Source organism: Crocodylus siamensis, chromosome 9, assembly GCF_052110815.1.
Source record: "Crocodylus siamensis isolate JL-2025a chromosome 9, ASM5211081v1, whole genome shotgun sequence".
In the NCBI taxonomy this organism is placed as follows: Eukaryota; Metazoa; Chordata; order Crocodylia; family Crocodylidae; genus Crocodylus; species Crocodylus siamensis.
The window spans coordinates 40,207,832-40,232,081 of NC_143403.1; the positions used below are offsets into that span (position 1 = coordinate 40,207,832).

The 24,250-nt window shown below is 54.2% G+C and overlaps 1 protein-coding gene across 1 annotated transcript in view; it reads right to left on the reverse strand.

Annotated features, from left to right (window-relative positions):
- The window catches only part of BCAR1 (BCAR1 scaffold protein, Cas family member), a 58,176-nt gene that overhangs the window by 22,799 nt on the left and 11,127 nt on the right, over positions 1–24,250 (reverse strand). Inside the window, exon 2 of the mRNA XM_090062998.1 lies at positions 12,683–13,417. Coding sequence (XP_089919124.1) covers positions 12,683–13,417 — 735 coding nt within the window. The remainder of the gene's footprint in view (positions 1–12,682; positions 13,418–24,250) is intronic.

The window sequence follows — 24,250 nt, forward strand, 5'->3', positions numbered from 1 at the left end:
TGTCTGCCCACCAAAATGCAGCCATGCATACTGAACTACTTATTCTGTTCGGCATGTCACTACTTCTGGAAGACAAGCAGGAGGCTGTTTCATTAAACGCAGACTCAAGGTCAGGACACAGCCACAGGGATGGGTCATGGCAGGCTCCCAGTACAGCCAGGATAGGGAATGAATAGGACAGAAGACTTGACCTGCTCCCTGCTCACCCTGTATTCACATTTCTGGGAGGCCCCTCAGCCCAGAGTAGGATTGGGCCTACAGGTACGGCTGCTGCACTGACCCCACTGTGATGTCCTGTACCTGGGCTGCTGAAGAGCCCTGGCATATGGTTCAGGCAGGAGGCACAGTGCCCAGTGCCTCTGAGGCACAGATGGGGAATTGGCCAGAGCAGGGAACTGGATATGGGCAGAACAACCCAGTAGTTTGACCCAGCAGGACTCAGCCCCAAGCAGGGCCAGGGAAGGAAGGTGCCCCCTCAGGGGCTGAAGGCATGACAGGAAACAACCCTGGCCCAGAATCACCCCATGTGTCTCAGCTATTCTCTTCGGTGAGGAAGCTGCCCCACAGCTCCCTCTTGCTCATGGAGAGGTGTCTTGATACAAAGCCAAATTTTCAGAGGTGCTGAATTCCCAGAGCTCCATCTGACAGCCCATGACAGGCGAGACAGCCCCTGAGCAAGGACTGCCCCTGCAGGGACAGGGTACGTGGGCAGGGCAGAACCCTGCCCCCTTCTATTTTACTGAGACCAGAACCAAAATCAACATCAAAATCCCTCAAGCTGCTTGCCCACACCCAAGGCCCTCATACTTAGCATGGTGCCAGGGGCCAGAGGGTACAAAGGGGACAGGAAACTGTAGGGTATCATCCAGCTCTGACAATATCTATTCCCACTGCCCCCAGTACAATGCTGAACGCACTGATTCTGCACATCCTGTAACAGCCCTGATTATGACAAGGCTACCCTGGGAGCAGATAGGACCTGCTGCCTGGCCCCCAGCTGAGACACTAGTGAGAGAAGGCTGGACTGGATCAGATTCAAGCTCCATCTATGCTGGTAGCCTGCCCCGTGTCAAAGGAAATGTCAGACTCCAGCAAGAGGCAGTCATAATGAGCTCTCCCATGCTCTTCCAAAACCCAGTGGCAATCGGCCTGGCCCCAAGGCAGCTGTTTTTTAGCCCTGCCCAACAACTCTCGATTCTGGTTCCTGTCTTCACTAGTGTAGCACCAGAGTTTCTCAAGACTAAGTGTCCAGTCCTTTGGGAGTAGGATGCTCAGCACCAGGCCACAAGGCCCACAGTCCCACCCTGCCCCACCCCAATTGGTATTCACAATGCACCTTCTATGCATGTAATAAGGCCCATGCCAATGCAGTAGGAAAAGTGAGAAGGGAAGTGCCAATAAGGCCCTGCAGAATATTTGTAATCACAGAAGCATAAGGCTTATTTAGGAAGAGAAAAGACAGAAGGGCCATGGATGTCAGACAGAAGGGCCATGGATCTTCCCTGCTTGTGCTGCCACTTCTGGGAAGTGTAAGAGGTACTTCTTGGGAGTTCACACTCCTAACTGAAGGGCCAGAGCAGGATACACAAAGAGACTGGTCTCAAAATAGTTATTAGCATGAAACCTTCCCTGTTGCAGGGGGGGTGGGCACTTACAGTGGAAAGAAGTCTGACTGCTCTTGGAGAGGCTGCTGTGACTGTGGGGAGATGGCCCCACCCCTACCACTCCTCCAGCTGTAGCCACCATCAGGCAAAACTGCACAGTGCTTATGGGAAAGGGCCCAAGGCATTTTTATGGCATGCACTGGCATCTGTGCAGGTAAACACAGATCAGGAGGCTGCCTCCCCTCAGTGCTCCAGCAAGCCTGGTGCAGAGGGCAGTAACACAGCCCACTTCCCAGCTGTCTAGTGCTGAGTGACAAAGCATAACCACCAAACCCAGGCACAGACACACATTTGAAGGCAAAAGCGTAAGAGCCTGGGAATGAGCACAGAGCCCCAGTCAGTGCTCCAGGCTGGCCCTAGGCCCTCTGCCTTGTTCTCTGCTGCAATACCAAAATAGCCCACAGTTGCCCCAGCTATTCTTAGGCTGCACAGCTAAGAAATGGGCTGAGGACAACTGGGACTCCTCCCCAGGACACACAAAACTGGAGTCTCCTGGCACTCCAGGAGACTCTGGCAGAATACAGTGGCTTGTGTCTCTTGGAGGTCTCAGCTGCTGTCAGAGCGTAGGATGAAGTGGCCTGGTCAAAGTCTATTCCAACCAGGCAGTTGGTCCAATAAAAGATCTCATCCTGGTGCCCTGAGTGTGATGTACTCCCCAGGAGGCTGCAGCCCTACAACTGAAAGGAGGGCCAGATGTACCTGCTATACCCCCCGAGATGTTACCTAACCAAGGCATAAGTGAGCTCTCAGCTGCTCAAAGCACCTCAGCACCAGATAACTCCTAGCTGGAGTGTCTCTCCACCTCAGGGTGCCACTCTGAACTAGAATAAAGCAAAGCCTATGTAAAGGTTGCAGGGACAGAAGGGAAGAGCCATTTCCCAGGCTGGCTGGGGGAATGGGTGAGTGGCCTGATCGCTCTCTCTCTCTCTGCCACCGCCTCAGCAAAGGTGTGGATGAGCTCCACTCCTTCCCAGAGGTGATCTTGCAACAGCTGTGTGAAACAGCACTGATTTGTTTTCGACTTCCATTTCACCAGGAGAGTGTTTTGTTTTGAGTTTCGTTTAGAAATTGCTGTTCTGTTTCGTTTTGTCAAAACAGTTTCAATGCTGGTTTGATGTTCCGCCCATAGGCTATAATGGGGAAACATGAAACAGCCTATAATTTTGTCATTTTTTGGCAGATGTGGATGAAAACAGCAGAGATGGTAGCCCCTTCTGAGGGCATGAAGCCTGCCAAGTTTCAAGGAGATAGGTGCAGGGAGTTCTGGGAAAATTCACCTCAAGCTGCTGACAAGCAAAACTAGTAACATGTATGACTTTGTATGTGTGTTAAGGTTTACTCTCACTGGCACTTCGGCCTCTACACGACATGGTAGTGTGCCCCAGCAAGGTCTCCTCCCCCTCTACAGCCTCAGTCTGGTCCACCACTTTACATGACAAAAGGTACTAACTTAATAAGCAGCACAGTAGCATTAGCAGCATCTCAGGCAGCTAAACTGTGGCAGCGCCTTTCTTCCCTCTCTTGCAGGAGCTTCTTCTCCAGCGTGTCTGTTAAGGTGCGCCCTCACTGTGTCCTTTCCCCCTTTCCCCTCTCCCTCTCCTTACTTTCTGTTTCCCTGCAGGCAAGCCCAGCTTCAGCTTCGAAACTCAAAACATTTCAAAACTTTTGAAATGTTTCCATTGCTCTTGTTTCATTTCAAGGCTGTTTTGGAGCCCTTCGTTTCTTTTTGATTTTGCTGTTTCAAGCTCATACACCAGGGCTCCAATGGCTAGTTAGGATCCCTAGGACTGGGCTTCCCAGCTCCAGGCTACTGGGTACATGGTGGATGAGGGAAGGGGCAGTAAGAAGAGTCCTGCAGCAAATGCTATTACCTTATTTACTCGAATACAAGACAACTATGAATATAAGACGACCCCCCAATAATTAGATTTATATATGGAAAATCTATACATTTGTTACAATTTTCCAGGTATAGAATCTGATTATTGGAGGACTGCCTTGAATTTGTCTCCCTCCCACTGCTACAGCAGGGAACACAAATCTGGGGGATCAGGTAGCCCGCTAGCCCTTACTATCAGATCCTGCTCTCCATGAGCATGTGGAGGGGAGGAACAAATCTGAACACAGTGACCGGCTTAAATAAACATACCTGTAGAAATTTGCACGTAAGTCCCATAGACTTAGCTTATCCAGAAATGATGTACTTTATCTTTTTTGAAATTGCTGCAAGTTTTAAAACTCCATAAATACACTTCCAAGCAGCACTTTTGTACCTACATATATAATACAAAATTAAAAAAAAATAGTTGCGTCTCCAGCCAATTAGCCAAATCAGTTCCAAATTTTATGGACTAAGCAAATCAATCATTCAAGTCTGTGTGGTACTATCACTGGCAAGTATCCTATTGCCCAGACACTTTCTTCAGTGTGGGGCTTTAGATGCTTCTAAATCCATGTCCAGCATCTTATGTGCAAACCCCAAGCTCAGAGGCCTTGGGATTTAGATGGCCCTGAGTCTTGCTTGTGCCTGGCCAAAAGGCCACAGGAGCAAACTAGAGAAAGAGCCTGAGAACAAACCCCAGTCACCATAAATGATGTGCCAGGAGAGCAGAGCCATACTAATCATATGCAACAGGCTGAGAGAGGGACTATTTGATGTCCTCATGATAACGTGGCATGAACCACCAGCCTCCTCGGGTCGCCTGCGGATGGCAGCCGGCAGTGAATGTGAACCCCGCACCCCCAATGGGGTGTGGGGAGGGAACTGATGTTGAAACACCCCTGAAGGGGTGGGTCCCACTGGTCATTGTGCTGTCAGCATGTCGCTGCAGTGAAGGATGACCAGCACCAGAAGACATCAACTAAAACAGTCCGGAAAGGGTAATTCGCTGAGAGAGGGGGTGACAGACAAGAAGGGAAAGGCCCCTTCCAAAAGCCACTGCCATGGAAGGAGTGCATAAGGGCCTGCCTGCTGGAAACCACATGCTGGATAGGGAGGGCAGCGTAAGGCAGCAGGAAGTGTGGAAGGTGGGGGAAGGAGGATGGAGGCAGGAGATGCCCCAACAGCTGGCCCTACTAGCATATAAACAACTTTGAAGGCCCTGGGCCTGCTGCAAGGTTGGGAAGGGGCCCAGAAGAGGAAAGCCCCAGCAAAGACCTAACTCCTCACCCAGTGCTGGTCTCCTTGTCAGCTTCCAGCTCCTTATGCCAACCTGCCAGGTAGGGTTGACACATGTTGGTGGTTACCCAAATCAGGCACTTTTGGTATGGGACATATGGTTTCTCCACACCACAACAGGGACCAGCAGCCTGTCAGATGGGCACATGGAACAAGGGGCTCCATACTTTTGGAAGTAGGAACTGCTTAGCCTGGCACTAAGTGAAGGGGGGTCAATGTGCACGCAGCATGAGAGCTTGCTCTGTATGTGGCTGTCTCTTGAAAGACTGCCTGGCGGACAAAGAGATGCTGTGTGTTGAGCCATGAAACCCCGCCCCCCCCATGTAACAGATGGCATCCTGGGCACCAAGTTGTGACCCCAGCCCCCACCAGGCCAGAAAGCAGGGACTCTGTAGCAGCTCCAATTTGCCTCTCCTGCTGTTGATCCATTATCCTGCTGCAGTTGACAGTAGGAGCAGCAAACACCTGCTGCCAGCCCCATCCTTGAGTTCAGTTCCCTGTGGAGCAGCTGTTCAACACTGGTACAGCCAGGGGCACACACTCCAGGGGCCAATGCTCAGACCCCTGGGATCCCCCCTGCTGCACATGCTGGTGGCATGCGACCCTGCAGCTCTCCACCTCTAGTTGCAAGGGCTCTGCTGGCAGCATGTGGACCCCTGCCACAAGGCAGCAGCAGAGATGACCACCACAGCCATGACCCACCAGTTAAGACAGGCCTGCTATAGAGAGCTGAGACCCAGCTGGGAGCGCTGGAGCCTTGGTGGCAGGAGGACTCTGAAGCAGATGGGTCCAGAATGGTCTGGCTATGCTCAGGCAGGACTGCACATTTTCCTCAGGGCAAGAGCAAAGCCATTGTCTGCACAGCCCAAACTGCCAGCAAGTTTCAGAAATGGATAATGGCTGAATGCCCAAAGCGTGAGTCACTGCAGCCATGGCTCTCCTCTGCTTCCCCCCACCTGTCTTTTCCCTGTAAGCCTGAATGGGGGGCTGGGGTAGGAGGAGGCATTTCACAATGGAAGTAAATAAAGAAACACCATGTTCTGAGAGAAATAGCAGCCTCGGCCCCACTCTGAGCTAGCTGAAGGTACAAGGAGAGATGGGGATAGGAGCCAACTCCCAGGAACGCACTCCGGACAGCTCAATCCGAAGAAGCAGGAGATGAGCAAATGTGTTTCAGTTCCACACCCCAGTGGATCTCAAAGCAAGTCACAGGTGAGAAAAAAGAGCCAGAGAGTGGGGCTGACTTGTCCAAATCTACCCAGCATGCCAGTGTCAGAACCAGCAACAACACCCAGGAGTTCTGACTGCTAACCACTAGGCTCCTCTGCCAATGCACCTGGCTAGTGAGCAACAAAGCAGCAAGGCTCTGGGTCTTTGATCTGTGTGGCAATTGCTATAAAGCAGGGCCAGATCTGCCTTGCAGCAGAGCATTAGAGAGGGGCGTTTGCTGCACTATAATCACTGTAAATCTAGGAGCCATGCCTGCCCTCTCACCAGGCCTTCCCTAGGGATGCAGCCAGGCCTCAGAACTACCTGTTCACAGGGGTGGATGGACTGCCAGCTCATGTTAGTGTGAACCATGGCTGCTGCGCATGGTGGCTAGGTACTCCTCTCCCTTCTTATCAGTTCTGCTGGTAACATATGACTGCCTATTACTAGCCTGCCCCAGTTCTGCTCCTCGCACTCTCCCATGCTCCTGGCTGCTGCTACCTGTCCACATTTGGGCTTTGTGTCTTCTGAGTAATTTTTGGAGCCAGGTTTGAAAGCAACTGGGACCACATGAGAAAGCCCTATCTGCCTTCCTGATTTCAGAGGGAGCTCAACAGACTGGGGCTGGCTGCCCCTGTAAACCCAGCTCACCCCACAAAGAGAAAAGGGGGCACTGCCTTCCTCACACAGGGCAGGCCAAGCTGAGTCGTAGCGGTGAACCAGCTGCAGAGCAACACCCCCATGTTTTAGCCAGAGGCAGAAAACATTCATAACGAAGAAGCAGCATGACAAGGGGCAAGGACCCAGAACTGAACTCCGAAATTGGCCACCGCAGTCCATTACTGGGCACTGAGTAAGGCTGGGCGCTTTCATTCACTGGGCTCAAGCTGGTCCCTGCCAAGCAGGATGCACTGCAGACTGGCTCACTAATTGCAATTGGAGGACACGTGGGAACGTTTACAGGACACACACACACACACACACACACACACACACACACACACACAGAGCTGAGGATCCCAGAGGCTGTGCTGTGGGGAGCTGCTGACTGCCAAGGGAAGTGGGGCAATCCCACGCAAATCCTGGCTGGGCCTTAGCATGGGGGCGGTCTGACTTCATGGTACAAAGCAAGAACCTGGGAAATCCTCTAGGCTGAGCCACTGACTCAGCATGGGATGGACTAGCTGAGTCTGTCACTTGCCTGCTCACAATGCATCAGCTCTGGGAGGCGGAGGAAGTTTGGTAACAAGCCCAACTGAGCTTCTCTGGAAACCAGACCCACATGAGCAGGGACCAGGGACCCACCCCCACCACGGGGGCAGAGAGGGCTGTTAGACATCACCCCCATAAACAGCTGCCCCAGGCCCTAGGCCCCAGTTCTGCAAGGGACAGTAAGGTAAAAATCTTCAGCACTAGGCAGCATCAGGTCCTTTATAAGCCCTGCCATAGCTCACATGTCCGTGCCCACAGCCAAGAGCCAGTAGTTTCCTGACACTCAAGTGGGCATTCAGTGCCTGCTTGCCAAGGAGTGCTACATAGCTCCTGGAGCTCCCCAGGCAGGTGGCTTTGTGCTACAAAGTATGGGGCTCAGCCAGATTCTGCTTTGACCCAGATTAGGCAGAACCAGCTGCAGCTCCAGCCATGTGGGAGCCTGTAGCAGCCCTGTAGGATCAATGCACTTTCTCCCTGGCATCACACACCAAGCCCAGGCTTCAAGGGGCACTCAGGAGTTAGACCACTTCAAGGCATAGCTGCAATGCAGCTGTCAGCAGGAACTCAACTAAAAGCAGAGCACAATTCCAGCCCCTTACTAGGGCTCCTGCCTTGCACAAAGCCCAGAGCTAGCCTGAGACCCCAGCTGGGCTTAGCTCCTGGGGCACTCAGATCCAGGCTTCATGGTAGCCAACAAATGTGGAGCTAGGGCTCAAGTCCCAGCTCAGCTGTGTGAACAGTGAGAACACCTGACAAAATACACACGTTCCCTGCCCTGAACTGGGTTGAGAATGGAGGTTCTTTAGGGAAAAGGCTGCAGAAACCACTCCTCCCCACCCCAGCCTTGTGACCCCTCAGCCTGGTCCACAGGGCTGGCAGAGATAACCCAGAATAACACTGCTCAACTGCCCTGCTATGGTATTTATTAGGCCTGTGCGAAACAGCAAGTATTCACTTCAGAGGGACAGCAATTCAATTTGGAAATTTGAATCACTGTCCCGATCCGATTTGGCCGAACCAGATCTGAAAGATTTGGCGCTGCTTTGGAGATTCGGCCCTAGACTAAACAGGCAGCTGACATGGCTGCCTCCAGCTGTAAGTCTGTTGGGGCTGGGGGAGGGTAAAGGTGTAAGGGAGGGATGATTGGGGCTGGGACAAGCTGCCCAGCTGGGGCACGGGGCGTGGGACTTGGGGAGGGGGGCAGGGGGCACCAGCACAGCAGTGCTGGGAGCGGGGGCACGGCTCGCTCCAAGCAGAAGGGGGCAAGTGGCAGCAGGTCACAGTCCCTGCTCCCAGCACTGCTGCACCTGCATCCAGTGCTCTTCTGTGCCAGCTGGCAAGCAGCACCAGGGCAGAGTCCCTGCTCCTAGTGCTGCTGCACCTGAGCCCCCCTCCCAAAGTAACGTGCCCCTGCCCTGCCGGGGCAGCTTGTCCCAGCTCCAGCCCCAGCCTCAATCCTTCCCTCTCCCACACCCCTACTGCCCCCTCCCCCAACCCCAACAGACTTACCACCTAGAGGCAGCTATGTCAGCTGCCTGTTTAGTCTATAGCTGAATCACCAAATCTTTTTCCAAATTGATTCGGATGCTTCAAAATCAATTCGGAGCTTTTAATTGGTCTCCCCATTCAATTCAGATTCGGAGATTTGGTCCCTGAATCAGGATGAATCTCCTCCAAATTAAATCAGCTACCAAAGCTTCGCACAGTCCTAGTATTTATTAGGGCTGTGCGAGGCTTCGGACACAGCTTCGGATCCAGAGAAGCTCAGATGCTTCGGGGTCCAAAGCAGCACATCCGGGTCGAAGCGCTGCCTTGTTCGGCCTCCCGAAGCTGTTCAGAGCCACCTCAGAGATCCGGCTATAGGGTATAATGAGAAAATAACAACATATCTATAACTTTGGGGTTTTTTTTCCGATTTGGATGAAATTTTCAGGGGTGGTAGACTCTAGCGAGAGAATGAAGCCTACCAACTTTCAAGAAGATCAGTGCAGGGGTTTGGGGGGAAATGCACTCCAAATTCTTGAAAGCAAAACTCATGTCATGTCTAAGTGTTACAACACAGGGGGGTCAAAACTGCTGGGGTGGTTGCTCTTACTGAAGCCACAAAGCCTGCCAAGTTTCAAGAAGATCAGTGCAGGGTTTTGGGGGGAACTGCCCCTCAATCTGTGGACAAGCAAAACTTGTGCCATGGGTGCCCGTAGGACTGTGTCCGTCTTAGGGCGGGGAGGGCAGATACTACTGCAGGCCTGGCAGCTAAGCTGCTGTGTTACCAGTAACCAGTCAATCATGATTCACTCAGGGACCAGGGATCAGCTCAATCCACAGGACCTAACTACCAAGCATCAATTAGCACCTACACACCAGGCTTAGGAGAAGAAAGACTCAATACAGACAATCAACTGTCCCAAGACAGAGACAGTCTTGGCACGAGTTTTGTCCATCAGCAGCTAGGGGTGCAGGGCCCGAGACACCCTCTGCACCGATCTCCTCCACAGCTGGCAGGCGTCACAGCAGGGGCCACCAGCCCTGCAGCTGTCACCCCGCTGCGCATTAACACACGCAGAGTCACCCATGGCACGAGTTTTGCTTGTCCACAGCTTGAGGGGCAGTTCCACCTCAAACCCCTGCACCGATCTCCTTGAAACTTGGCAGGCTTTGTGGCCTCAGTAAGCGCAACCATCCCTGCAGTTTTGGCCCCCCTGTGTTGCAACACACAGCCGTGACACGAGTTTGGCTTTTAAGAATTTGGGGTACAGTTCCCCCCAAACTCCTACACCAATCTTCTTGAAACTTGGCAGATTTCATGCTCGCAGCAGAAGCTACCATCCCCGCAAGTTTAATCCAAATCGGACAAAAACAACAAAGTTATAGCTATTTCACCGATTCCCCGTTATATCCTATGGCCGGATCTCCGAGGCAGTTCCAAAGCTTTGGTGGGATCGAGGCGGAAACCCGGTCCAGAGCTCCAGATCGGATTGCAGCCATCCGAAGCGGCCAGATCCAAACCTGGATCAGATCGCTGCCAATTCACACAGCCCTAGTATTTATCACCCCATCATGATACAGGAGAGAGTGCCTACTGCCTCCATGGGACAGATGACAAAACTGAGCACAGAAAGGTTAAGAGTTGCTCAAGGCCACACAGGGAAGGAACAGCACAGCAGGCATTTGACCTCATGTCTCTCACAGCCTAGAGCCCCACCTTCACCTCCAATTTTGCCCCTCCCCACCTCCAATTTCAGGTACTGCCCCTTGAGAGTCACAGCCCCTGCAGGGCGTGCAGGCTAAATGTGGCCAAGTGGGAATGTTGTAGCCTGCTTATTAGCACTTGGCTGGCAGATACAGCCAGCAGTCAAACCTCCCCAGCTGGGGCCAGGCTTTTCCCAGCCCAATGCAGGGCAAAATCAGATCCAGGTTCTGGTGCACTTGAGCCTGGAGGATCTAGGGTAAAGGCTGTGGTACTGGCCTTGTTCTTGCTGGCACAGAAGAGAATAATGGAGCCCTGGCCACAACTGTGCAGGGCAAGAGGTACCTGTACCGATCCCTCTCTCTCTGCCCATGCTTATTCTGCACAGCATCAGCCCCTCTGCCCCCTGCCCATCTCCCTTCTATCCTGGGCAGCATGGCTGGGGGAGGGAAGGCAGAGGGAATGCAGGTGGTAGCAGACCCAGATAGTTCAGCTACTAGGCTTGGCAGGGCTTGCCCAGCCTCAGCCTCACCAGGTTGCTCAGTGCCTTTCACATCACTCCAGCTGTGCAGGGCTGGGCCTTGACAAACAGGCTGAGTGGCTGCAAGGACAATCAGGCCTGAAGCCCAGCTGGAAATGACACCATCCTGCAAGGCCACCAGGCTGCACTTACTCACACTGGCCAAGCATTTGGCTGCTAGCTCAGATGCAACTGGGCTGCCTCTCCACAGCAACTCCCATGCCCCAGGCCTTGGGACCAGAAGCCCCAACACTGGGATGTGCGCCATAGCCCCCTCCTTGCCCTGCCTGGACTCTGCCCAGAGCAAACTACCCAAGTACTGAAACCTTCTACAACCAAGCTGTCAAGGGCGAAGGTAGGAAGACGTACATCCGCCTTGCCAGGCACCTGCCCATCCCCGATGCACTGGAACCAAGTGACTCCTATGCTGCACCCCCAAAATGAGGTGCCACAACACAGGGAAGGATAGTGGCCCAGAAACCTGCCCAAGGAAGCACCTCATTGATGCTCCATGTACCATAAGCTCCACAGCAGTGGTGTCAGAGCCCCAGCTGCAGCATTAAGTGAACCATGAACACACACAGGCTAAACAGAGGGCTGCCAGCTAATGGCACCCTCCTCCTGGCTCCGTGTGAAGGGGCTTGGGTCAGGGGCTACCAGGTGCTTTAAAACAGCTCTCTAATGTGTCTCATGAAGTCACATGGTCAGAAGGGAGCCGCAGCAGTGTTCATGCAGATCCCCAGACAGGCTCTCCCTGTCTACTTTTGTGCACAGGCAATATGCAAGGAGCAGCCTGACTGGACCTGCCTCCTCCTGCTTTCCCTAGGCAAAGGAATCAGAGTGGGTCCTGGTGGTGACACCAGCCTCTTTGCCCAGCAAGGCCCAGACCACCCAGCCTGATCAGATAGACCAGCTGCATCATTCTCCATATTGGGCCTGGACCCCCACCACCTTTGTAGCCCCACTGGAACTTCACGGGAGGACATGAGCCCTGTAGGGGCTGAGATCTGGTCCCGATCCCCATATGGCAGTGTGTTGGGGATGTGGCCCACATGCACTGCACTCCATGCTTTGAGATGTCATGGGAAGAGAACAAATGAGAGCAACCCTCAGGTTGCCATGACTGACACTGGAGGTCACACAGCTCCTGTACTGCCACAGGATGCAGAGAACACAAAGGTAGCCTGCACTGATATCTGAGCACAGGAATGGGAAAGAAAATTGGGCTCACAAGATGCACCTTCTCCAGCACCAGGAGCCCAGATATTGCAACACACTGGTACAGACCAAGCCACTGTGCCGGGGGCCTGCTAGTGTCAGGCTTAGTGCCAGCCCCAGCCCTGGTGCAGTGCAGCAAATCCCACCTTGGCTAGTAAGTTCCCAAGGAAGAGAAGGGCCCCAATCACCCTGAAATGCCCACCTCCAACACACCTTCAAGGCAGCAGCCTCAAAGAGCCCCTGCCCCTCCTCAGAAAAAGGGTGTCTAGGGAACCCCCGCCACCCTAGGAGTCAGCCTGAAACAGAAGCATCCCCAGACATTTTCACAAGTCATATTTCCACTTCCTCCCCTTGCCCTGTCTGGTTTTTATGGCACAGTGAGGACTGTTCCCTTCCTTGCCTCTCCATGGGCAGAGCTTTGCACTGTGAAGGCCTGAGCCCGTGTGGCCCAGTATGACGAGGAGCCAGGCTGGATTTGCAGGAACATGATCTACCTTTCCTTGAGGCTTCGGCCCTTCCCAGTTCCTCATGTCCAACGAAGGAGGCACCTGGTAGATCTCCTGGGTCTGGCTCATGGAAGGGGGCACCTGGTAGATCTCCTGCCCCAAGCCAACAGAAGGAGGAACTTGGTAAATATCCTGAGGGGGGCTTGCAGATCCTGCAGACCCCTGGCAAGCATCCTGGGCTGGGCTCATAGATGGTGGGACCTGATAGATCTCCTGGCCTTGGCTTTGGAAGGGATGAGGAGGTGGCTGCTTTGGATACACAGCTGGGTGCTTGGCTGGAGGTGATGAAAACTGTCCCCCCGGTGCAGAGCCAGGGTAGAGGCCCTGCTGCCCTTTGTTTGGGGCTGGAACCAGGTAGACATTGTCCCCTTGGGACGGGTAAGCAGGGTGCATCGGGGGGTACTGGGAGGCAGGGGACAGAGGGTTGTAGACTCCTTGGTGATGGTAAGGCACAGAAGTCTGAGGGGCCTGCAGCTGCTGGGACTGCTGCGGCTGGGGCTGCCCTTGGCCAGGTCCGGCTGGCTGTTTCTTGTCATACATGCCCACTAAAATCTTCAGGCGGTTGCCAGGCACAATGCCCTGGCGCCCATGTAGTGAGCATAGCCACCAGCCATCTAGGCCCTGCGTGTTTCGCTCCAGCACCGTCATGATGTCACCCTTGCGGAAGGAGAGCTCGTCTGGGGTCTCAGCCACATTGTCGTACAGCGCCTTAGCCAGCACGTTCTGAAAGAACAAGAAAGAGGTGTGAGAGCACGGCTGGTATCCCTGGGCTCCCATGCCTAGGCACAGAGACAGCAGGGAGAGCTGTCCCCACCCTGGAGCAATGTGGAGCAGAGGAAATGGGGCAAAAGGGGCAGTAGTTGTGATAAGTGTCACAGAAGAGCAGGGGAGAAGTTATATATCTCCAGAGCTCTGGTTTCAGGTGCAGCTCTGGCCAGACATGTGAGAGCTATCCAATCTCAATCCAGCATCCAGGCGTGGCTCTGGGGAAGGTGTCAAAGGCAGGGTGGGGCAATCTCCCCAGGGGGCACAGAGAGGGTATCAGTGCATACAGATGCTATATCACTGCGCTGGGTGTCAGCCACAGTGGAAGGAGCTCTGCAAAAATGGGTCACTGAATAGGACTGGACTGGGGCTGGGGAGACTAGTACACAATGGGGGCCCCTCACTCTGTGGTAGGAGCTTCACAGGGTTCAGAAATGAGACACTGGCTGACCCTCAATCTAGGGTGAGGAAGGCTGGAATAGCAGGTAGCTGCGCATTGGTATGGAAGAGTATCAGCAGAGCACAGCATGGGGAACATGACCTAGGACAGTAAGGGTGAGTGAGGGACACAGAGAGCTGTATTTCTGTTGTCTCTTGCTCACCAATTCAGGGCCATTGCCCCCAGCTTTCCCTGCCTGCAGGCTAAATGGCTTACAGCCAACAGGGCCCAGAGTGGTTATGTGACACTGGTGCAGAGGGTCCTGTAGATTGAACACCCTGCTCTTAGAGGAGCAAATGCCATGTGCTCGCCCAAAGCCACACTGGTGCCAATCCAGAGAAACTGAAAAACCTGAGGTCAGGACAGATTTGCACTGGGCTTGCTAAGAGCTCCCAAGGAGCTGGAGCCTGCAGCACACATTAATGTGATCTGTCCCTGCAGAAAATGTGCCCTCCTCCCACACAGCAGGCCTCTGTGCCCTGGCCAAGGTGCAGCCTCTTCTCTGCAAGTACAAATAGGCCACAGAACCCAGTGGCTACTCTGGGTCTCCCAACAAGCTAAAAGCCCCCAGGATTCAGGTCACATAGGATGCACAAGCCTTGTGGGCCTACGTGACAGCTGGATGCCAAACAAGGGCACTAGAGCTCCAACAGCAAGCAAAAGGCCTTTTCTGGTTCTCCTATGTAGAGACTTGGCATCAAGGGCTGTGTTTAGTAGGCCAGTAAAAACTGCAGGGTCTGTAAGGGTCCAATAGAAAGAGCTCTGCTGGCAGCACCCTCCAGGTGACACCTGTCAGATACCAAGGTGAAGATCTCCGACTGAAGCCATCACCTCCCTTTTTGCTCTGAACACTTCCCCCTCAGGCTCCCTTCTCAAAGCAGCTGGGCTCAATGCTGGAACACTACAGAGAACGTCACCTGAGCATGCTGGGTCAGCAAGCCCCAGGGTGGTGCAACTAAAACATTGGACTAGTGCTCCAAAAAGCAGGGCTGGTTCCTGGCTCTGCCACAGACCCCTCCGTAACCTTGGCTAAGGCAGGTGGGGGCAGGGTTCGGGAAGTCCTCAGTTCCTGTTTACCCACCTAAATATACAAGCTTTCTGATTTCACAGACATCAGGGCTGGAAGGGACCTCGGGAGATCCTCGAGTCCAGCCTGCCACCCATGGGGCAGGAAGTCAGCTGGGGTGATGGGATCCCAGCAAGAGAAGCATGCAGTTTGCTGCTGAAGGTGTTCAGTGTAGGTGCTTGAACCACCTCCGCTGGCAGACTGTTCCAGCCCTTGGGGGCTTGGACAGTAAAGAAGTTCCTCCTTATGTCCAGCCTGAAACGGTCTTGCAGGAGTTTGTGACCGTTCGACCTCGTCGTCCCTTGGGGTGCTCTAGTGAACAAACGTTCCCCCAGATCCTGGTGGTCACCCCTGAGAAACTTATAGGTGGCCATCAGATCACCCCTGAGCCTACGCTTTTCCAGGCTAAAGAGCCCCATGGCTCTCAGCCTATCATCGTAAGATCTGTTTTCCTGACCTCTGATCATGCACATGGTTCTCCTCTGGACTCTCTCAAGCTTCTCCACATCCTTTTTGAATTGTGGAGCCCAAAACTAGACGCAGTACTCCAGCTGCGGCCTCACCAAGGCCGAGTACAAGGGGAGAATGACGTCCCGGGATTTGCTCGAGAAGCATCTATGGATGCAAGCCAGCATTTTGGTCGCTTTACTAGCCGCAGCATCGTATTGCAGGCTCATGTTCATCTTGTGGTCAATGATGACCCCCAAGTCTCTTTCTTCTGTAGTGCTATCCAACGTAGCACTGCCAAGCCTATAAGGATGCTGCAGGTTTTTCCTCCCAAGGTGGAGAACCTTGCATTTTTCGGTGTTAAACACCACCAGGTTATGTTAACTTCTCCACAGGCCTCGCTCCTGCACAAGTCCAGTTCATTTGGTGCCACAGTTTCCTTCAAAATGGGATTAATAATCCTGTATCTGTCCCACTCTCACCTGCCTAGTGCAGTTACTACTGTGGGACAGTTTGGCTCTCACTGGGGTGCTGGGGCAGGGATCAAAGGACTGCTCCAGCTGATGGAAATGAAAAAGCAGACTTGCTAGTTACTGGGGTTTCTTCCCTGGGTTTGGGTAGCACCTGCAATGGACCAGACCCTGCAGCTGGCATAAACTGGTGCTACTCCACTTAAACGCCATTTCACAAGTGCTTTAAAAGGGCATCATGCCACCTGTCAGCCATGGGCGGCCCCACTCCCTGCCCAGCCCCCCCTGCACTCCCCTGATCAGAGGCTGAGCAATGTGCAGCGGAGAATGCAGCAAATGACTGAGATCACCCTGAGCCCGTGACCATATGGCTGCATGTTTCCTACAACCAGTATTACCAAGTTGTATGACTGTATGGCTGGTCTCAAGATGCCCCCCAATTTATTTAAAGCCCCTGCTCCTGGAATCAATGGATTCACCTGGTGCTTAAAAACTGAAAGGGAGTTCCCCACCCTCAGCTTCGGTAGTCTTCTCTGGGGACTATCTAGGCTCTACTGCCAACCTCTGAACTCAGGGTTCACACTGTTTCAGAGGCAGCACCATCTGAGCTGACAACCCAGGGAAAAGCTGCCCCTTGTACCCCAGACAGCAAGGGTTGGGGAACAGGAGAGGAACTGTGGGAACTTCCAGAGATCTGGTTTCTCAGACAAGAGCTAGTGCCGAAAGGTGCTGAGCATTAGGGCTGTGCAAAGCTTCGGATGGTGAGTCGATTCGGAGGAGATTTGGCCTGATTCAGTGGCCGAATCTCCGAATGCAAATTGAATCAGGGGACCAATTTAAAGGTCTGAATCAATTCAAAACTCTCTGAATCTTCAGAAAAGATTCACAGAGATGTCTGATGATTTGGGCAGTCCCCAGTGGCTGCAGCAGTGAGCTGCAGCCAACTCCCAGCTGGTAAGTACTGGGGGGGGACCTGGAGGAGGGGACCATAGGGGGACCCCTGCCAGCCCCCCTGACCCCACCCCCCACCCAGCCCCTGCCCCCCAACCCACTTCCCCATGGCTGCCCCTGCCCACCCCAGGTCAATACTTTAAAAAAAAGCCTTGGTGCTCACTGGGTGCTGTTGGGCGTGCGTGTGGGGAGGGATCCCGGCTGCCCCCCACTACCCCACACATTGAATGGGGGGCTCTGCACGAGCCCCCCAAACCCCAGCCCCCCCACAGGTGCCCTGCCCAGGCCAGCTCCAGCCCTTTAAGAAAAAAAACACCCCAAGAAAAGCCCTGGGACTCACCACTCCTGGTGCGGCCTTGGGGCTTCATGCAGAGCCCCCATGTGGCACAGGGCAGCAGGGATTGCCCCTCCATGGGCAGGAGTGGGGAGTCCAGGGGTTTGTTTGTTTTGTTTTTTTTTAAAGGGTCAGAGCTGGCCCAGGCAGAGCACCCGTGTGGGGGCTGGGAGAGCAAGTAGGGGGGTGTTGAGGGGCTCATGCAGAGCCCCCCATGCAGTGTGGGGCAGTGGGGAGCAGCAGGGTTTGTCCCTCGCCCAGCAGCACCCACTGAGTCTGGGCTCTTTTTTTTTTTTAAAAAGTGCCAGGAGCTGGGGCAGCCATTGCCGAGCTGGGAGGGGGCAGGGGATGGGCCTGGTTTGGCTGATTTGGAGATCTGAATTAAATCGGAACAGTGATTTGAATCGCCGAATTGAATCACTGTCCCTCAGGTTGGCCGAATCCGAAGCGAATACTAGCTGCTTTGCACAGGCCTAGCGAGAATCTACAACTCCCCATGAAGAGAGCTGGAGCAGGGGCAGAGGTATTTAGCAGCAGCCCAGAATCGATGGGCTGCCAGCTGCCCCCGGCGCTGCCTAGGGGGCCTGGACTCTAATCCGCACCTTGGTGACCCGGGGCATAGAGCAGCTTCTGCCCAGGGCAGCAATTTCCTGTGCTTGCTCAACGATCCAGGGGCCACGGAGAGTAAATCTCTCCTGAACTCCTCAGGCCCCTGTGACACATTTGTCAGGCTTCCAAATATAACTGAGCCCTGCGCTCAGAGGCCAACGATGGAAAGAGACGCCTCAGTGCTCTGCAATGCACACAGTCACCCTGCTCCCGGCTGACTCACTGCACACAGCACCTCCAGCGATGCTCTGGCCGGGGGTTATTCACCCATTATGGAAACCCAGGGCCAGTCAAGATGGGCTGCTGTGAGATGCCAGGCTTGGGGAACCACAGGGCTGGGCTCCATGGCCCGCCTTCCCATGTGGCTGTTCAAAATAATGCATCACGTTATGGGATCAGGGAGCCAGCCGGGAAGGGAAGGGAAGGGAAGGAATGCAGAGCACTTCTGCTGAGAGCCGTTAGGAAATAACAGTGAGCTCAGCTCCTCCCCCACCGCTCGCCAGCCACCGGGGCACCACCCGGGCCTTAGCTGGAATCCACCACTCGGGGGACGGAGGGGAGACCTTCCGAACCTCAGAAACCATACCCTACACAGTTTGAAGCCCCGTAAGTCAGAAGTGATACTGCCAGCTCCAATATAGGAAGAAACACCCTGGCCCCTTCTGTGCACCACAGTCACAGAGCAGCCCTGGAAAACGTGGGGCTCGTAGTACAATACACCCACAGCCTCAGACTCAGGACAGCAGGAGAGACAAGGTTGCCACCAAGGGCAGGGAGCCTGGTAGGTGAAACATGCCCTTATATAATCCTAGGAAGTGACCCCTATCCCATGTTCTGGATGAAGGCAACCAAACCCTCACAACATTACCCTAGTCTCACACCAAGGATGAACTTTGGATCCCTGAGGTTCTGCAAAAGGGGGTCACCAGGTGGGGGTCCCAGGCCCTGGCAGAGCTGGAAAAGCAGGGGTCCGTAGCAGGAGTGAGGGCCCTGAAGAGCTGTACAGGGGATGCATGCACAGTTCCTGCCTGGAGGCACAAGATTTCCCCTTACTGTCACAAGAACCAAGCTAATCCCAAAGTTCTCGCTTTACCTGCTCCTACACACTGTGCTGCCAAAGGGGGCGATTTCGAGCTTCCGGGATTCAGCATTTGGGATCAGCTCCGGCCCAATGCGGGCGGGCACAAAGCACAGCCTTGACACAGCAAGCTTGGGAACCAGAAAAGAGCAGGAGGCTACAGCTGCTCCCAGAGGAAGCCACATCTCAATCAGTGTTGCAAATTCCTCCCTCCCCCATGCCTGTTGCAGGAGGAGGGAAGAGGAAGCATGAGCAGAGAGGGCAGCTAGGGGCTTCCAGGGAGATGGGAGAGAAGCTTAAAAAGAGAGTGGATTGTAGAGGGCAGGGGACAGAGGTGATGTCACAGCCCTGGAGAATGGCAGTGGCTCTGTCCCTGTCTCTGGGTGGCTAAAGGCAATCTCAGCTTGATTTCTTAAACCCTGAATCTAGCGCTTGTCGCCACAGAGACAATCTTCAAAGCGTCCTTCCCAGAGGCCAAACAATTTCTGTGCTTCCCAGCAGCAGCAGGGGCCACCTCCGTTCTTTCTGGCGTCTCATTTCCCCCCTGCCTAGTTAGACTTCTGGTCTCTCCCCCTCCAGCAGGGCTCCAAACTCACAGCTTCCACAAAAATACAAATCTGGGCTTTTTAAAAATAAAATCCAATGTTTGGGGCTGGGGGACAAGGTGGGGGAGGACAGTGGGAATTTAAGTCTTACAGGGCTGGTGATACACATTGGCTTGAAGGGGTGATACAGAGTCAGAGCCAAATTGCACTGACCCAAGTGTAAATCCAGGGCAACTCCATTGCTGATCCTTCACACTGGTACAATCTGCCCTAGCTACAGGGGTGGGCTGGCACTTCGGGTACTTGGCTGGAACACATGAGATGTGGGCACAACTCCCCACTCTGCCACTGGCTCTCCTGCGAGACCCCGTCTGCCCCGAGTCCTGCTTTGCCTTCTGCGCAGGGGGGCTGTGAAGCACACAGGTCCCACATTTCTAGGGAAGAAATCGCTTAAGGACAACCAGAAGAGAGCATGAGGGCCCCCCCCCACTGCTGGCTGCATGGGTCAGTAGAGAATCCAGTGCCACATGCAAAGGGGGAGGCAGAAAGGCGACTACTGGGGTCACGGATTTCCCGAATACAGCTTTATACCTGCTTTTCCGCCCTAGAAGAGCCAACTTCCTACCCAAAGCCGCCCGCAGGGAAGGGGGCTGGGGAGCAGGGAGAGGAAGGAGCTGGCTGAAGTGTGGTGACTGGCTGGGCCCCTTGCATCATGCTCCCACACGGATTTTGCTTCCATTTCGGGTGCCTGGTTCCCCCTCCCCCTCCCCCTTCCCGATGGACAGGAAGTGCCAGCAGCATGAGTCAGTGAGAGAATTCCCCGGCCGGTCCCATCCCAGGCTCCAGCGCAGCCCAGATCCCGTCCCCTTCTGCTTCAGAAACCGCGAGTGGAGCCAAGCCGAGAACACAGCCTGCTTTCTTCCCTGCATGCCTGCCACATGGCAGGGATCGTAGGGGGCCCAGTGCCAATCTCCCTTAGCTGCAGCAGAGCCGCTCCCCGTCAAAGACTGGGATCAGGACTGGCGCACCCAGCTGGTGCAAACTGAGGGCATGGCCTGGAGGAAGGGGTTAAATTCCCTAGAGGCAAAGGGAACTAGTGCACTGAGAAACACCTTGGCTTATGGTGCAGGTCGGGCGCATTTAAAACTGGCCTCAGTTCCCTGCTACCTCGTCCCTTGTGTCAGCATTCACATTGTGTAAAGCAGTCTGCACTCCGCTGTGGAGGGCACTGAGCACATGTGGAGACATGCAGGAGGCTGGGAGACTCCTTGCCTGCCTCCCACTCCAATCCTAGGCTGGCTGTGCTGGCTGCTCCAACAGATACTAGCTGCCAGGGCCCAGGAGGCCAGACGGGGATTACAGGGGCACTCTGCCAGCTCCCCCTGTCCTCCAGACATGACCTTCCAGAGGCATGGATCATATACAAAGTTGTGGCACTGGCTCTACATCTCCAAGGCATCCGTCTAAGCCAAGCGGATGCTGAAGGGGTGCTCTGTGCTGACAGTTTGATCCAAGCAGCCAGTGGGGAAAGCAGATCAGGGGTGTAAGTGGTACTGACCGACTCTTCAGCCCCACACGGCCCTGCCCATACCTAGGGAATGAGGCAGTACATGGCCACGAGGCTCCCACAGTTCCCCCTGGGCCCCCCTCTCTCAGCCCATGAGCTCATTGTAATGTCTGTGCTGGGGCCTGCTAGAGCTGGCTCACTACCGCTCAGTCTGCTTGGCAGCCAGCTCCCCTCAGCTAACACCGCCTCCCAGGGCAGAACTCGGCAGGGGATCAAAGCCAACCCAGCCTGCACGTCTGGATGTGCATGCACGTGCCACTCCCTTTCCCTGAGCTAGGGGGGTCCAGGCCTTGCCCACCTTGAGTGGGAAGATGCTGGGGAGAGGAGAAGCAGCCTGGCCCACTAGTTCCAGGAGTCTCAAATGAAAGGAGAACAGCCTGGCAAAAGCTGCTGTGAGCTGACCCAAAGGTCACCTTTCTACAATGCCAGTGAGCAGGATGTGGCTGCAGCTGGGGAGGAGGACTCAATCTGGCTCTGTTGTTTCCTGCTAGTTCCAAGTCTGCCACAACCACCTCCTTCCTTAAATGTGGCTACAATGGAGCCAGGGGAGCAGGTTTGGCCAGACACCTTTTGACAGCCTGTTCATTTGCATTCAAATGCAGGCCAGCAGCTGGAGCCAGTGACAGTGTCCACTGGCCTACTCTGACCTTCCCAGAGTTACAGCCCCTTGTGCTATCTAGGATCCCAGTTTTATACAGGGCTACCCTCCCAAGAGGGGATCTGTCCAGAAAAGCATGTGTATTTGTTGCCATGGGGATGTGCCTGGGGAAGCCCCCAAGGTCACTTAGCAGTCCGTTTGCAGCACTGGTAACCTCAGGCACTTGCAGCTCATGAATCCAGCCTCCAAAGTCATAGGATTGCCTTAATATCATTAGATTATCACCCCCTCTCCCTCCCACCTCCCCACACCAACAGCAGCAGCTGGGTCCCTCTCATTACCTGACTCCTGAGCTTTCAGGGGTCTCAGAACACCCCAGATAAAGAATTACTGTTATTTTTTGAGTCAGAGCTGGGCTCCAGAAGCTGAGGCTTTAAGTAACTCCCTCCAAAATCATGAATAGTGGGAACACAGGATCTGGCTCAGTACTGTCCCAGATCTTTGGCAAGTCCAGTGGCACCTGGGCTAGAATCACCCATGAATCTGTGCAATCAAGAAAATAAAACAGAAAGAGATGTGCAAGAAGCCTGGCTTGTCAGGAAGAGATCTTAGGCTCTCCCCTCCCACACCCAAGTCCAAGCCACCTAGAACTCAAGTTTCACGTGCTCAGTCTTCTTGGCACCTTTTGAGGTCGTGGGACCTGACATGCTGAGCTCCCGTCTAAGTCTTGGTCCTAAAGTAGAAGTGCCTGAGAGTAAAACCTGGTGGGGAGACTCTCCCAAGTTCTGGGGAAGTATCTAGGGGAGGCAAGGAGACTCTGGGAAGGCTGGGCACGTAGCTCATTTGGTATCCAGCCCATTAGCACTCCCACAGAGCAAAAGAAAACCAGGTCAAGTCAAAGCCAGCCTGGACAAGCTTGGAGGCTGCATTGCTGGGCCTGCCACTGCATTCCTCGTGTGGCACTCAGTACCCACCCCTGGACAGTCCTGGCTTTCACAATGAGCATGCCAAGTCACCCACAGGCAAACAGGAAGGCCATCCTGTACATCATCACTTCCTGCTGTCGTTACCACATGCTGTTCATCATTTACTGCCATGGCAGTGCCGCTCCCTGGGAGCAACGCAACACTCCACCAGGCAGTAATTACCAGAAGCAACAGCTTGCCTGGTACATGCTTTGTTAGGAAAACAAATCAAAATAAAGAGAACAGTCCAGCCAGGCACCCCAGCACTCGCAAAGACGACACACTCAATCCTCCCCATCTCTTGCTCTGGGATCTCGGAGCCCAGCCCAGAACCCTCACAGCAGCAGGGTGTTGGCTACTGTAGTCGCCCTGACTTACCTGGGGCAGATTAGGGTGCTATGCCTTGTGGCTGTGCCAGGGATGACTGTTTAGTTATGCTAATAGGTTAGATGATGGATTTGCATAGGATGGTTTAGATAGAGATGAGCCTCTCTGACTGGGCGGCGGGGCAGGCTGGACTAGATGACCTCTGAAGGTCCCTTCCAGCCCTAGAGAACTATGGTTCTATACTAATGAGCTAGGCCTCCCATTCCCCTGCTAAGCCATTACGTCAGGACAACTATTTGCTAAACAGAGAAACTGAGGCATGAAGAGTGAAATGGCCAGGGTCAGAGGACACTAACAGCAGAGCTGGGCACAGAAAGCAGAAGCATCTCCCAGCCTGGTGCTGTCACTGCAAGACGGCTCCTCACCTCCCTCTGACAGTTTCTTGAGCCCCAGGGCTGCTCCAGTGACTGATAAGTGGGACCAGTGGGCCCAGGACCTAATGGAACAGAAGTGCAGAACATCACACCATATGGATCTAAAGAAAAACTGGACACAGACCTGTGCTCTGCTGCCCTCTTATTACATGTAAAACTCATAGTCTGCAGGGACTGCACATGCCTCTGGAGCTGCAGCATTAAGGAAGAGGATGGCCTTGCAGCTCTCCACCAGTGGCCAGGCCAGCTCAAAGGTAGAGCAACTCAGTCACCAAGCCCAGAGGCCCCACCTGCCATGCATCAAGTGCTCCAAGGACAGCTCTGATGAGCAGCTGTTCTGCCCATGTGACAAAGCAAGGCAGGACAGCCTCCAGCTGTCATGCAGTAGCACAATGCCTTGTATTAGGGCCTCCAAATCTGTGGGCGCTCCCAGCTCTGGAAAGGAGGGGGAGGGTACCTCCCCCCCAGGTGCCACACAACCTGACTGCAGGCAGGGGGAGGCTGGCTCACAAGTGCCCTCCCACCCAGGAGGCTGCCTGCCCTGCAGCACGGCTCATCCGTGCCTTTGAAACCACTCTAGCAGGGTTCTCTCTCCCCTGAGCCTCAGCTGAGTCTCCAGGTTTCCTCTGCCTGGATGTGAATGTCACACTTCCTCCTAGTCAGTGACCCAAGCAGACCCTCTCTCCCTGCCTTTGACCTCTCCCACTCCAAATGCAGCAGCACTGTAACACGCTGCCAAGTGCGTGCTTGGAAAAAAACCACTGGAATGCAGCAGGCACTGTGGTTTAACTGACTCGGAGGAATTAATGGCACCATACACTGTCCTCTGTTTTAGAAGCTGCTGGGATGAAACTGGCCTAGGTTACAGCATGGCAAGAGTGAGTATGAGAGGGAGCCATTCAGCCTTCTATGGGCTGTGAATCAGGGGGCTCTTAGCATACTGGATGTCCCCCTCAAAAAG